This window comes from Trachypithecus francoisi, unplaced genomic scaffold, assembly GCF_009764315.1.
Source record: "Trachypithecus francoisi isolate TF-2019V2 unplaced genomic scaffold, Tfra_2.0 Lachesis_group0, whole genome shotgun sequence".
NCBI classification, from domain to species: domain Eukaryota; kingdom Metazoa; phylum Chordata; class Mammalia; order Primates; family Cercopithecidae; genus Trachypithecus; species Trachypithecus francoisi.
In genome coordinates this window covers 162,542,537-162,558,495 of record NW_022681453.1, presented here as the reverse complement: position 1 = coordinate 162,558,495, position 15,959 = coordinate 162,542,537, and the positions used below count along the sequence as shown (strand labels likewise).

The 15,959-nt window shown below is 39.8% G+C and overlaps 1 protein-coding gene across 1 annotated transcript in view; it reads right to left on the bottom strand.

The window, feature by feature from the left end:
* Positions 1–15,959, bottom strand: part of CPNE4 (copine 4) — a 526,733-nt gene that overhangs the window by 45,798 nt on the left and 464,976 nt on the right. Inside the window, exon 10 of the mRNA XM_033212672.1 lies at positions 6,175–6,234. Within this exon, the coding sequence (XP_033068563.1) occupies positions 6,175–6,234 (60 nt within the window). The remainder of the gene's footprint in view (positions 1–6,174; positions 6,235–15,959) is intronic.

Genomic DNA, 15,959 nt, shown 5'->3' with positions numbered 1-15,959 from the left:
TTCATACAGCCAACAGACACATGAAAAAATGCTCATCATCACTGGCCATCAGAGACATGCAAATCAAAACCACAATGAGATACCGTCTCACACCAGTTAGAATGGCAATCATTAAAAAGTCAGGAAACAACAGGTGTTGGAGAGGATGTGGAGAAATAGGAACACTTTTACACTGTTGGTGGGACTGTAAACTAGTTCAACCATTATGGAAAACAGTATGGCAATTCCTCAAGGATCTAGAACTAGATGTACCATATGACCCAGCCATCCCACTACTGGGTATATACCCAAAGGATTATAAATCATGCTGCTATAAAGACACATGCACACGTATGTTTATTGTGGCACTATTCACAATAGCAAAGACTTGGAATCAACCCAAATGTCCATCTGTGACAGACTGGATTAAGAAAATATGGCACATACACACCATGGAATATTATGCAGCCATAAAAGGATGAGTTTGCGTCCTTTGTAGGGACATGGATGCAGCTGGAAACCATCATTCTTAGCAAACTATCACAAGAACAGAAAACCAAACACCGCATGTTCTCACTCATAGGTGGGAACTGAACAATGAGATCACTTGGACTCGGGAAGGGGAACATCACACACCGGGGCCTATCATGGGGAGGGGGGAGGGAGGAGGGATTGCATTGGGAGTTATACCTGATATAAATGACGAATTGATGGGTGCTGATGAGTTGATGGGTGCAGCACACCAACATGGCACAAGTATACATATGTAACAAACCTGCACGTTATGCACATGTACCCTAGAACTTATAGTATAATAAAAATAAAAAAAATAAAAAATAAAAAAAAGTTAGAAAAAAAAGGGTTTGTGAGCATCACACTAGGGAAAACTGGTTAATTTGATCAATTCAGTGATGTAATTCTGGTTTTTTTAATCAACCAAGTTGAGTATTTGAAGTTAAATAGTCGAAAATAAAATTTTAATGAGTAAAAAAAAAAAAAAGAAAAGAAAAGAAAGAAAGAAAGAGAGAGATTTCCTGAGAGAATCTTTAATAAGTTATCTAAACGTTTAGGTTTGAAGGTCAGTCTGGGAGAAGTTGCTTTCAGCTTATTATATTATATTATTAAAATGTAAACTATAGTCAGAGGTAAGAAAAAGCAATATTATCTTCAATTTTTAAAAATGACACAAAAGAAATGTCCATTTAAAATTAATAAGAAAAAATATCACTCGCCGTGCTACTAGGCTGGTAAGTCATATTTTATTTTTCTTTCTCTCTAGGTATTTTATATATATAGTTGTAATCATAGAGTAACTCTGCTTTACATTTTTATAACACTATGTCATAAACATTACCTCCTGTTATTATCTAAACCTTATAATTATAATTAAATAAGCTATATCATAGTCAATACTAAATACTATGATACTAAATATCATAATATTTAAAGGAACACTGTAATTCACATAGCCATTACCTTATTGTTAGACATTTAGGTTGCTGACAGCTTGTCTGTGTTAAAATCTATGTTATAATGAGCATTTCTGAGCATATGAAAAAGCAGTAACTTTCAAAAAAAACCCTTTGATTTTTCTCCCATTTTTTCTTTTCAAATACCTTACAGCATCTGTCTGTGTTGTGCTATCTATAACTTTGTATTTTGTGTGTGAAATTCTAGTATCTGGTTTTATTTTTAGCTGCTCTACCATGTGCCAAACCCAATCTCTCACCCTGTGGTCTCTGTTTCACCTCCACCCACCTCCTCAAAGACGGAGATGGTGCAGTTGCTTTAGAGTTCTTATGACTCAAGGATTCATGTGAGGTACAAGAACTGTCTTCAGGAGTGCCCTTGACCTCCCAATTTGCATGCAAAATTGGATGTGTGCACTTCCCAGTAAGAGGCTATAGATCATGTATCAGATTCTCAAGTGTTCAGGTGACCAAAAAAGAATAATCATTGACTGTCTAGGGCTCTTTTTAGCATCATTTATCTCTTTCCTTCCACTGGGCTGTTGACTCTGCTTATAGTCTGATTCTAGCTTAAAATCTCTTCTCTTTTAATCTTTAAATTGCCATCCTCCTTGTACCTCTTGCCTTCCCTTCACTGTTAACTTTCTTGAATGAATACTTAATACTTGCTGTGTTCATTTCCTTACCTTCTGTTTACACTCTAACTCCTGGGTCTCACCTATCTCCTTCTGCTCAAGTTGCTCTTTTGAAGATGATATATGCCTACTCATCATGTTGTTCTTCACCCTCTGACTTCTCTTTAGCATGCAAGATTATTGCCCTTGATCTTAACCTTAGCTTTTTCCTCCTGGGCATCTGAGTTACTGCCTCCCCTTGGGCCTTCTGCTCTGGCATTTCTTTTCTTAACTGTTTGCCCCTCTTTCCTCTGCTGCCAGATAGAGGTCCTCTACAATTTCTTGTCATCAGGCCCTTTTCCTTCTATACTCTTCTCTTAGGACATCTCATCCAGAGCCACATACAGGTAGCTCCTGACTCTCCCCTGAAACCTAGGCCCATATTTATAAGTACCATCCCCACTGGGAGGTACTGAAAGTACCTCCAATGTGTCCAAAGCCAAATTCGTCATCTTGCCTGCAGCTGCTCATGTCTTGCATAGTTCCCTGACCGGGTCCGCCACGCTCTGTCAGTCAGGCACAAAAGCTTTGATTACTTTCAGTCTTCTCATTGTATCCTAGGCAGAGGCTTAGTGCTTCTCTTTCCACAGTACCTCTCCTGCTGCTGCCACCCTTGTTTAGCTTCTTTTCACCTGGCACCAGGCCTGTGGCAGTGGGTTTCCATCTCTTCTTGCTTCATCTCTCGTTGCCCCTTCACTACCGTCAAACACTCCCATCTTTACTCGTCTAAAGCATGTGCCTATTGCTTCAAGGCCCTCCTCATTATCCTTTTGAATATGCATTATCCACCAAATGACCTCAAAATTCAAAGCCCTTCAAGTTCTGACCCCAAACTGCTTCCCCAATACTCCCCTAAATACATCCTGTTCATTCATTTTCCTAATTAAGGTTTTTAGTATTTATAATTAGAATATAGTGGTGCATAAATACTTAAGTTTATGGGGGATGCTTTTTAAAGCAAAACCCCAATATCATATTTATTTATCCAATTTGTTCTTTTTTCTAAATCTTACCTCCCTTTGAAGTTTTACGGTTCAATTTATTATAATTCAGCAAAAGTATTTGGAACAGCTTAGCAACTGGGGAGAAAGATGCCCCCATCTTTAACACTCTTAAGATTGAACCAGAAGCACCAGCATCTATGGAAGATACAAAGGCTTTCTCCTAGCCCCTGCTTATATGTTGGATTGGTCAGAGCCACTACAGGAAACAAAAAGTCCACCCAAAAGGTGATTGAGGAAGTTTAATGAAGGGACAATTCACAAACATGTGGAAAAGGTTAATGGAAACTGACCAGAAAAGAGTAGGAGGGAGCAGTTGCCAGAATTCAGTAAGAGGGGTGTCTTCAGGACAGGGCACCTGACAGGAACTGTGACCTTCTGTCAGGAAGAAGGTTGCTGCCAAACCACAGCCTGGCAGGCAGGCAGCTAGAGAAATAAATATTCCAAGTTCTCTCGCCTCCTATTCTTTGATCTCTGATGGGTGCTTCTCACTGGCCAAACCCAACTAAAAGCTAAAAGCTGGAGAGCTTGGATAGTGCATCCGAGGAGGTTGGCTTCCTGGGGTACAGAAGTGAGAGTGGAGAAGGATGGAAAGTGACTCTAGGGGAGGAAATGGAGAACATCCAGAACTTTATGTCTCCTCTGGTGCTTGAAGTATTTTCTCCAGGGAGACAAAAAGTTCGTGTTGGCTAAAGCTCCCTGGTTGCTCAGGAGCCAAGGGTCACATAATGTGCCAGTGGAGGTTTTTGCCTCTGAAAGCCTCCGAGGTATAATTACTGCAATGAAACATTCCTTTTCTCTCTCTCGTCTGCCCATCTCTATGCCAGGAAACCTTCCTCTTTTCCCTTCTCATCTCTCTGCCACTGCCTTTTCATGTTGCCAGATGGTTTCAGTAAAATAACCAGGCAGATAATAAACACTTACAGACCAAATTAAATAAGACATGATACTGTTTCTTAACGATTTGCATTACAGCTTATAATTTAAATTAAGTTGCACTACTTGAGCAATAAAAAATTTATAATGAGAAAGCTGACTTAATTTTGGAAGAAAATGACAGAGAAGTGACTGGTATGTTTCTTTTAGTAGAACACTGGGAATAGAATACCTAGCAATTCTCTTCTGAGTCCCCAACCTGAAACCCTATAGGAGGAAGGGCTTTGTGGAGGAACTGTTGTTGGCTGCCCCCTTCTCCGCAGCACTCATCTGTACATTCTCCTCTTCTCATTCCTTGCTCCAGACTGCTCTCCTCAGTCACACCTCCCACAGGTCTTTCAGTTGACACTGGAGTGCATGGGAAGCTGCAACTGGGGTGTTGCCGGAGACAAACACTGAAGCAGTACTCCCAGTGGGGGAAGGTCAGCAGACTGAGAAAGGAGGGGAGAACAAGGCAGGACACAGGGATATCTGAAAGTCAGGATGTGGAGCTGGGAACCCTTTCAGTTGGGGCTCAGCTCCTGATCTTTGTTGGGGCTGATTCTTTGCAGGACACCTTGAAGGGCAGAGCAAGCCCCTGAAGGTTGAATACAGAGTTGTTCAAGAGCATGGGATTTACAAAATCTAAACCAGACTGAAATCAATAGAGCTTTCCCTTGAAAACCTATAAATAGTTTCCTGAAATCACATTTTTGCCTAAGATCTTGTGAAACTATTTCCAGCAGCTCTGCTTTATGACATTGCTTGCTTCCATACTTCCATTTGGGTATGCTCAGAGCAGCAATGAGCCCCCAGGACAGCTAGAGTTAGACGTGCATCCTCAGTGAACATGCTTGCTACCTTCTGTATGTGACAGTATGAATGTAGGAAGGCTTGCTGGCTGTGCATTATAGAATCTTAGACTTTAAAGAGGTGACCAAACTCTAAAATTAGCTCCTTTAAGTATTCAGAGATAAATGCACAATATCCCAAGTTTAGGCAGGACATAGATAGACCTCCTTGAGATTAGGGCAGAGGATACTTCCCTAGCTAAGGAGAAGCTGGTTTAGTAAACGGCCATTTGCCCCATCCCTTTGAGACTCCTTTTAGTCCTTTGAGCACCACCATCCCTGGTTCCAGGAATATATTGGTCCTGTCTACTCTCTTGGGCCCAAAGCTTGACTAAAAAATTAAACCCATTTTCTTTCCTTTTTCATATGACTGAGCCAGTCAGGGAGCTGAACAGGGCTGAGCTTCATTAGTACATTTCTGTAAGATGAGAAATCTTACAGAAATGAGTACAAGTTGTATTTCTCTTGCTTACATCCACATTGCTTTCCAAAGGGTTCTAGCACATCTGTCTTTTGCTATCTGGGGATTCTCTTTCTGGAAGTCACATCTGACCAAACCTAGGAGGATTTTGAATATTAAGTCAGTGAAAGTCACTTGTTTCAGTGCAGATGGACTCACAACCTTGACCTACTTAGCCACTTTAAAAAGACTCAGCCTACCTAGTCAAATATACATCAGGGGTGTATAAATCCCAAGGGCACACAAATTGCATACAGGGGATGATCCTTGATCCACTCACTGAGTCTTGACACCCACTCTACTTCTCAACCTTGACTTTGGCCTGGTTCTCCGATCTTTGGAATTCATCTTTTCATTGCCTATTGAACTGTTTGTATGACTTACTCTTGGTCCTGACCACTGGGTATGACATTGGTGCTGTAGTCTAGTCACATGAATACAACCATGGCATCTGCCTTGGCTCAGTGGAACTTACTTGCATGGCTTACTTCCTTTCAATTTTTCTCACCAGGTGATGGAATCTGACAGGCTACACTGCTTCATGCCTCACATAGTTACTGAAGAAATGGGAAGCATTAGGAGGATTCCCCAGACCACCTGAGGTTGAGTGGCATAAATTTCCTGATATGATGCTGAAAACTATACTTATTAAAGAAAACAGAAGTGTGAACACATTTCAAAAACATGACTCCATATGTTTCAGCAATGAGACTTGAACAAACCTGACCGAAGGTTTAAATAAGCTTTTGTCTGCTTATCCCCCAAACCCAGTGCCACTCCTCATCTCTTGCTTCCTGAATAAGAACAAACATGGAAACAACTTACTGTAAACTGGATTTGGCAGCCACCCATGATGTAGTCCAAGAAAGAGTGCATCTTGTGAATCTGCATAGGAGGGGAGAGGAAACTGGGTTAGTAACAGCACAGTCTATTTCCTGATATAGTGGAGGCCTAAAGGTTGGTGACTGATAAGCTGCTAAGCCAGAGGAAAGGGCAGACAGACATTGTTGATAAAAGATGGGTCAGTTATGTTTGTTCTGTTAAAGGAGAGAAGGAAGGCAATATCAATACAGATGGGCCTTTGAGGGCTGCCAATATCTATCCCCTGCTCCCCTCTATTATGGTTTATGCAAATTTTAACCAGCTTATGCCTCTGAGGTGAGACTAAAACTATATTTTCGAGTGTCACTACTGTTTTAAAATGAATGATGTCTCACACATGACTTCAGTCTTGCCTCCCTGTATCTAAGTCCCAGTCCTGGTGACATTCTTAATATGCAGGTAATTTAGATAGGCAGTTTTAAGATACCATTAGCTGAGAAGGTAATTTGCTGACAATTTCCAGTTAGTTAAATGCCTCCCCTGCCATGAACAACAACGACTAACATTTATTGGGCATTACTGAATGCCAGGTACTTAACATCTTTTACCTCATTTAATTCTCAGAACAACCCTATGAAGGCGGTACAACTATTATTTTTGTACCTTGTTTGTAGATAAGGAAATTAAGGTCAAGATCACAATGCTAATAAATGGTAGAGTTGAGACTCAAATGATGCAAGTCTGGGAGAGTCTATCCTTTTGACCTCTATGCTGGAAGCCAGTATGGTTGTTGGGTTATGCAAACTGCCATCATCTGTATACTCAAGTACCTTAGGGATTTCTGGTCTTAATTTACATTTCTTTGTGATATTGCTGCTTGGCTTGGCTCTTGGTGATATTCGTGTATTCGTTTATTCAACAATTATTTATTGAACACTCACTATGCACTATATTCTAGGACTACAATGATTAGAGAAACAGATACAGTACTTGTAGCCATGGAGCTTACAGTCTGGATCCTATCTGGAGAGTCAGTAACTGTAATTTTTGACTGTTACTTCTCAGATTCCATCTAATGCTCAGGAAGCCTCTTAGAGACTGACTGAAAAAATCAGTGTTCGTCTCTCTAGATATCACCTCCAGGTGGCACACATCTATTGGCATACTTTTCTTTCTTTTTTTTTTTATTATTATACTTTAAGTTCTAGGGTACATGTGCATAACGTGCAGGTTTGTTACATATGTATACTTGTGCCATGTTGGTGTGCTGCACCCATCAACTCGTCAGCACCCCTCAATTCATCATTTATACCAGGTATAACTCCCAATGCAATCCCTCCTCCCTCCCCCCTCCCCATGATAGGCCCTGGTGTGTGATGTTCCCCTTTCCGAGTCCAAGTGATCTCATTGTTCAGTTTCCACCTATGAGTGATAACATGCGGTGTTTGGTTTTTCTGTTCTTGTGATAGTTTGCTAAGAATGATGGTTTCCAGCTGCATCCATGTCCCTACAAAGGACGCAAACTCATCCTTTTTTATGGCTGCATAGTATTCCATGGTGTATATGTGCCACATTTTCTTAATCCAGTCTGTCACAGATGGACATTGGGTTGATTCCAAGTCTTTGCTATTGTGAATAGTGCCACAATAAACATACGTGTGCATGTGTCTTTATAGCAGCATGATTTATAATCCTTTGGGTATATACCCAGTAGTGGGATGGCTGGGTCATATGGTACATCTAGTTCTAGATCCTTGAGGAATTGCCATACTGTTTTCCATAATGGTTGAACTAGTTTACAGTCCCACCAACAGTGTAAAAGTGTTCCTATTTCTCCACATCCTCTCCAACACCTGTTGTTTCCTGACTTTTTTTTTTTTTTTTTTTTTGACGCGGAGTCTTGCTCTGTCGCCCGGACTGGAGTGCAGTGGCCAGATCTCAGCTCACTGCAAGCTCCGCCTCCCGGGTTTATGCCATTCTCCTGCCTCAGCCTCCCGAGTAGCTGGGACTACAGGCGCCCGCCACCTCACCCGGCTAGTTTTTGTATTTTTAGTAGAGACGGGGTTTCACCGTGTTAGCCAGGATGGTCTCGATCTCCTGACCTCGTGATCCGTCCATCTCGGCCTCCCAAAGTGCTGGGATTGCAGGCTTGAGCAACCGCGCCCGGCCGTTTCCTGACTTTTTAATGATTGCCATTCTAACTGGTGTGAGATGGTATCCCATTGTGGTTTTGATTTGCATCTCTCTGATGGCCAGTGATGATGAGCATTTTTTCATGTGTCTGTTGGCTGTATGGATGTCATCTTTTGAGAAATGTCTGTTCATATCCTTTGCCCACTTTTTGATGGGGTTGTTTGTTTTTTTCTTGTATATTTGTTTGAGTTCTTTGTAGATTCTGGATATTAGCCCTTTGTCAGATGAGTAGATTGCAAAAATTTTCTCCCATTCTGTAGGTTGCCTGTTCACTCCGATGGTAGTTTCTTTTGCTGTGCAGAAGCTCTTTAGTTTAATTAGATCCCATTTGTCAATTTTGGCTTTTGCTGCCGTTGCTTTTGGTGTTTTAGACATGAAGTCCTTGCCCATGCCTATGTCCTGAATGGTACTACCTAGGTTTTCTTCTAGGGTTTTTATGGTATTAGGTCTAACATTTAAGTCTCTAATCCATCTTGAATTAATCTTCGTATAAGGAGTAAGGAAAGGATCCTGTTTCAGCTTTCTACTTATGGCTAGCCAATTTTCCCAGCACCATTTATTAAATAGGGAATCCTTTCCCATTTCTTGTTTCTCTCAGGTTTGTCAAAGATCAGATGGCTGTAGATGTGTGGTATTATTTCTGAAGACTCTGTTCTGTTTCATTGGTCTATATCTCTGTTTTGGTACCAGTACCATGCTGTTTTGGTTACTGTAGCCTTGTAGTATAGTTTGAAGTCAGGTAGCATGACGCCTCCAGCTTTGTCCTTTTGACTTAGGATTGTCTTGGCAATGCGGGCTCTTTTTTGGTTCCATATGAAGTTTAAAGCCGTTTTTTCCAATTCTGTGAAGAAACTCATTGGTAGCTTGATGGGGATGGCATTGAATCTATCAATAACCTTGGGCAGTATGGCCATTTTCACGATATTGATTCTTCCTATCCATGAGCATGGTACGTTCTTCCATTTGTTTGTGACCTCTTTTATTTCACGGAGCAGTGGTTTGTAGTTCTCCTTGAAGAGGTCCTTTACATCCCTTGTAAGTTGGATTCCTAGGTATTTTATTCTCTTTGAAGCAATTGTCAATGGACATTACATAATGGTAAAGGGATCAATTCAACAGGAAGAGCTAACTATCCTAAATATATATGCACCCAATACAGGAGCACCCAAATTCATAAAGCAAGTCCTTAGAGACTTACAAAGAGACTTAGACTCTCATACAATAATAATGGGAGACTTCAACACTCCACTGTCAACATTAGACAGATCAACGAGACAGAAAGTTAACAAGGATATCCAGGAATTGAACTCATCTCTGCACCAAGCAGACCTAATAGACATCTCCACCCCAAATCAACAGAATATACATTCTTCTCAGCACCACATCACACTTATTCCAAAATTGACCACATAATTGGAAGTAAAGCACTCCTCAGCAAATGTACAAGAACAGAAATTATAACAAACTGTCTCTCAGACCACAGTGCAATCAAACTAGAACTCAGGACTAAGAAACTCAATCAAAACCGCTCAACTACATGGAAACTGAACAACCTGCTCCTGAATGACTACTGGGTACATCATGAAATGAAAGCAGAAATAAAGATGTTCTTTGAAACCAGTGAGAACAAAGATACAACATACCAGAATCTCTGGGACACATTTAAAGCAGTGTGTAGAGGGAATTTATAGCACTAAATGCCCACAAGAGAAAGCTGGAAAGATCTAAAATTGACACCCTAACATCACAATTAAAAGAACTAGAATGGCAAGCGCAAACACATTCAAAAGCTAGCAGAAGGCAAGAAATGACTAAGATCAGAGCAGAACTGAAGGAGATAGAGACACAAAAAACCCTCCAAAAAATCAATGAATCCAGGAGTTGGTTTTTTGAAAAGATCAACAAAATTGACAGACCGCTAGCAAGACTAATAAAGAAGAAAAGAGAGAGGAATCAAATAGACACAATAAAAAATGATAAAGGGGATATCACCACTGACCCCACAGAAATACAAACTACCATCAGAGAATACTATAAACACCTCTACGCAAATCAACTAGAAAATCTAGAAGAAATGGATAATTTCCTGGACACTTACACTCTTCCAAGACTAAACCAGGAAGAAGTTGAATCCCTGAATAGACCAATAGCAGGCTCTGAAATTGAGGCAATAATTAATAGCCTACCAACCAAAAAAGGTCCAGGACCAGATGGATTCACAGCTGAATTCTACCAGAGGTACAAGGAAGAGCTGGTACCATTCCTTCTGAAACTCTTCCAATCAATTGAAAAAGAGGGAATCCTCCCTAACTCATTTTATGAGGCCAGCATCATCCTGATACCAAAGCCTGGCAGAGACACAACAAAAAAAGAGAATTTTAGACCAATATCCCTGATGAACATCGATGCCAAAATCCTCAATAAAATACTGGCAAACCGGATTCAGCAGCACATCAAAAAGCTTATCCACCATGATCAAGTGGGCTTCATCCCTGGGATGCAAGGCTGGTTCAACATTCGCAAATCAATAAACGTGATCCAGCATATAAACAGAACCAAAGACAAGAACCACATGATTATCTCAATAGATGCAGAAAAGGCTTTTGACAAAATTCAACAGCCCTTCATGCTAAAAACGCTCAACAAATTCGGTATTGATGGAACGTACCTCAAAATAATAAGAGCTATTTATGACAAACCCACAGCCAATATCATACTGAATGGGCAAAAACTGGAAAAATTCCCTTTGAAAACTGGCACAAGACAGGGATGCCCTCTCTCACCACTCCTATTCAACATAGTGTTACAAGTTCTGGCCAGGGCAATCAGGCAAGAGAAAGAAATCAAGGGTATTCAGTTAGGAAAAGAAGAAGTCAAATTGTCCCTGTTTGCAGATGACATGATTGTATATTTAGAAAACCCCATTGTCTCAGCCCAAAATCTCCTTAAGCTGATAAGCAACTTCAGTGAAGTCTCAGGATACAAAATTAATGTGCAAAAATCACAAGCATTCTTATACACCAGTAACAGACAAACAGAGAGCCAAATCATGTATTGGTATACTTTTCTTAGAATTGATGTTCACTTGGTCTCTAAATAGTGCTTACTTTTGGTGTCCTGATGGCAGTGCTTTGCCTGATAGCTGGGACTCTGTGCTACTGTGTCTGTATATCAAAGAAATAAGAACTTGAAAATGAGCAAAATAACAGTGCTTCTGAGCACTGAACTGTAAGAGCAACTCATGGAAGAAAAAAAAATTGTGTGTACACAGTCACCTTAAGGAGGAAAATAACCATTGAATCTTGATCTTTTCTCCTGCTTCTTTGGGCACAGGGGTAGTCACGTAACTGTTTAGAATGCATCCAGGATAGGTCAGGAAGCAAAAGCAATGACGGGAAAGCAGGCAAATCATTTATTTATTTATTTATTTATTTATCCATAGGAAGGAGTGGGTGAGGCAGGGTAAGCAGCTAAGCAGGCCTAGGATTGGATAGTTTGAATAATTTCAGCAGGTTTTGAAATCTGTCAAAACTATAGGAGTAGTTTCTAGTTATCTGATACCTGACCCTCGGGTCATATAAGGTGGGAGAACATTGGCTTGGTGTGTGAGAGTTTCGTAAGGGAGGTGATTGGGGGTTTGAACTAAAAAATGATTGGTTTGCATGTCAAAGGCATGCTAGAAGGCAGGTTGTTTGCTGTCTGTAGGAATTAGCTAACATTGGGAGGGTAGTCCCTCTTAGGTTCACAAGGCCCAAAGTTGTCAAAGCATCATAAAATATTGAAAGAAAAGATTAATACAATGACCCCAGATGGCCAGTCATAAGACATTATCCCCTAGTCTCAGTGATTGGTGTAAAGGTTAGGGATATGACCCAAAGCAGATAAGTTATTCTTTTCCCTCACTATCTTGTTAGGTAAGGATACGATCCTGTATATAGACATATTAGGTTCCTTCTAATATATTAGGAAACATATATCTATGTATGTATACACACACATAAACACACACATACACACACGTATACATATATACAATCATGTGTCATTTAATGATGGAAATACATTCTGAGAAATACATTGTTAGGTGATTTTATCATTCCCTGAACATCATAGAGTATACTTACACAAACCTAGATGGTATATCCCACTGTACACCTAGGCTGTATGGTATAGCCTATTGTTCCTAGGCCACAAGCCTGTACATCATGTTATTGTACTGAATATTGTAAGCAACTGTAACACAACTGTAAGTCTTTGTGTATCTAAACACATCTAAACATAAAAAGGCACAGTAAAAATATGGTATAAAATATAATAAATGGCACACCTGTATGGGGAACTTACCATGAACGGAGCCTGCGGGACTAGAAGTTGCTCTGAGTGAGTCAGTGAGTGACAGGTGAGTGAATGTGAAGGCCTAGACTGTTACTGTACACTACCATAGACCTTATAACACTTAAGCTACACTAAATTTATTTAAAAAATAATTATATTATAATGGCTACAAGTCACTAGGTGATAGAAATTTTTCACCTCCATTATAATCTTATGGGAGTACTGTCATATCTGTGGTCCATCATTGACAAAATGTTATTATGCAGAGCATGACTGTATACATACATATATACATGTATGTACAGCTGCTCCCGGACTTACAATGGGGTTACATGCTAATAAGCCCTTCATAAGGTCAAAAAATTATGAGTTGAGTTGTCGTAAATTGGGGACCATCTGTGTGTGTGTATACACATACATACACACACATATATATAGATGTATCTTCTTTTATTGTACCTCACTTTATTGAGCTTTATATTTTTTACAGATTGAAGGTTTCTGACAACCATAGAGCAAGACTATTGGTGCCATTTTCCCAACAGCATGTGCTCGTTTTGTGTCTGTGTCACATTTTGGTAATTGTTGTAATATTTCCAAATTTTTCATTATTATTGTATCTATTACAGTGATCTGTGATCACTTATTTTTGATGTTACTATTGTAATTATTTTGGGGTGCTATGAACCAAGCCCACATAAAATGGTGAACTTCATTGATAAGTGTTGAATGTGTTCTCACTGCTCCACCAACTGGCCATTCCTTCATGTCTCTCCCTCTCCTTGGGTCTCCCTATCCCCTGAGACACTACTCTATTGAAATGAGGCCAGCTTAATAACCCTACAACGGCCTCTAAGTGTTCAAGTGAAAGGAAGAGTCACACATCTCTTACTTAAAATTAAAAGCTAGAAATGATTAAACTTAGGGAGGAAGGCATGTCAGTAGCTGAGGTGGGCCAAAAGTTAGGCCTCTTGCACCGAACAGCCAAGTTGTGAATGCAAAGTAAAAGCTCTTGAAATTAAAACAGTGAATATACAAATGATAAGAAAGTGAAATAGGCTTATTGCTTATGTGAAGAAAGTTTCAGTGGTTTGGATAAAAGATCAAACCAGATACATCATTCCCTTAAGCTAAAACCTAATCTCGAGCAAAGCCCTAACTCTCTTCAATTCTATGAAGGCTGAGAGAGGTGAGGAAGATGCAGAAGAAAAGTTTGAAGCTAGCAGGGGAGGTTGGTTCATGAGGTTTAAGGAAAGAAGTTGTCTCTGTAACATAAAAGTGTAAGATAAAGCAGCAAATGCTGATGGAAAAGCTGCCAAAATTTATCCAGAAGATCCAGCTAAAATCATTTGTAAAGGTGACTACACTAAACAACAGATTTTCATTGTAGATGAAACAGCCTTATATTGGAAGAAGATGCCATCAGGACTTTCCTGGCTAGAGAGGAGAAGTCACTGCCTGGGTTCAAATCTACAAAAGGCAGGATTATTCTCTTGTTAGGGGCCATTGCAGCTGGTGACTTTTAGTGGAAGCCAATGCTCATTTACCATTTCAAAAATTCTAGAGCTCTTAACAATCATGCAAAATCTACTCTGCCCGTGCTCTATAAATGGAATAGCAAAGCCTGGATGACATCACATCTGTTTACAGCATGATTTACTGAATATTTTGAGTCTACTGTTGAGACCTACTGCTCAGAAAAAAAGATTCCCTTCAAAATGTTGTAGTTCATCAACAATAGAACTAGTCACCCAAAAGCTCTGATGGAGATGTGCAAGGAGTTTTATTGTTGTTTCCATGACTGCTAACACAATATCCTATTCTGCACCCCATGAATCTAGGGGTAATTTTGACTTTCAAGTCTTCTTATTTAAGAAATACATTTCATAAGGTTATAACTATCATTACGGTAGCTTTTTTGATAGACCTGAGAAAAGTAAATTGAAAATTTTCTGGAAAAGATTCCTGATTCTAGATGCCGTTAAGAATATTCATGATTCATGAGAGGAGGTCGAAATATCAACATTAATAGGAGTTTGGAAGAAGTAGATTTTAACCCTCTAGGATGACCTTGAGGAGTTAAAAACTTCAGTGGTGGGAGAGACTGGAGATGTGGTAGAAATAGCAAGGGAAGTGGAATTATAAGTGGAGCCTGAAGATGTGGCTGAATTGCTGCAGCTGATAAAATCTGAATGGATGAGGAGTTACTTCTCGTGGATAAACAAAGAAAGTGGTTTCTTGAATCTGCTCCTGGTGAAGATGCTGTGAACACTGTTGAAATCACAACAAAGAATTTAGAATATTCCCTAAATTTAGTTGATAAAGCAGTGGCAGGGTTTGAGAGGATTAACTCCAATTTTGAAAGAAGTTCTGCTGTGGGCAAAATGCTATCAGACAGCATCACATGCTACAGAGAAATCTTTCATGAAAGAGGAGTCAATTGATGAGGAACTCCATTGTTGTCTTATTTTTAAAAGTTATCTCAGCCACCCCAACTTTCAGCAATTACCACCATGGTCAGTCAGCAACCATCAATATCCCCAGATAAGACCCTCCCCCAGCAAAAAGATTAGGACTTACTCAAGGCTCATATGACTGTTGCAGTTTTAGCAATAAGGTATTTTTAAACTAAAGTATGTATGTTTTTAGACATAATGCTATTGTATACTTAACAGACTACAGTATAGTGTAAACGTAACTTTTATATGCACTGGGAAATGAAAGAATGTGTATGACTTGCTTTATTGCATTGGTTTGGAATAGAACCCAAAAATAGCCCTGATATAGGCCTATATACATATACATATACATATACGTATGCCTGTATACATACATACACACATAACATACACACACATCAATCATCTGGATAGCAATTGAGTCCTGTATGGTGGAGTCAGAGACACATGGGTTAAAATCTCAGCTCTTAAATTTACTACTTGTGTGACTCTGAGCTAGGTACATAAACTCAGTTGAAAGTAGACATCTCAGGGTTGTGGTAAGAGTTAAACAGAGTTTATTGTAGTTATTTTTGCATAGTAAGTACTCAACTAGTGGCAGCATCACTCCCAGGTTTGAGTTAAGAAGTTTAATTATTAGTACATGTGATTCTCTGCAAAGTTGTAGCCCCTCTGGAAGGAATTCCTAAGTCCTTTAATCTTCTGTTGTCTTGTTTTTATGGTACGCTTTCAGTATGAGTAAGGTATCACATATAAAACACCGGACAGGCAGGGTGTGGTGGCTCATGCCTGTAATTCCAG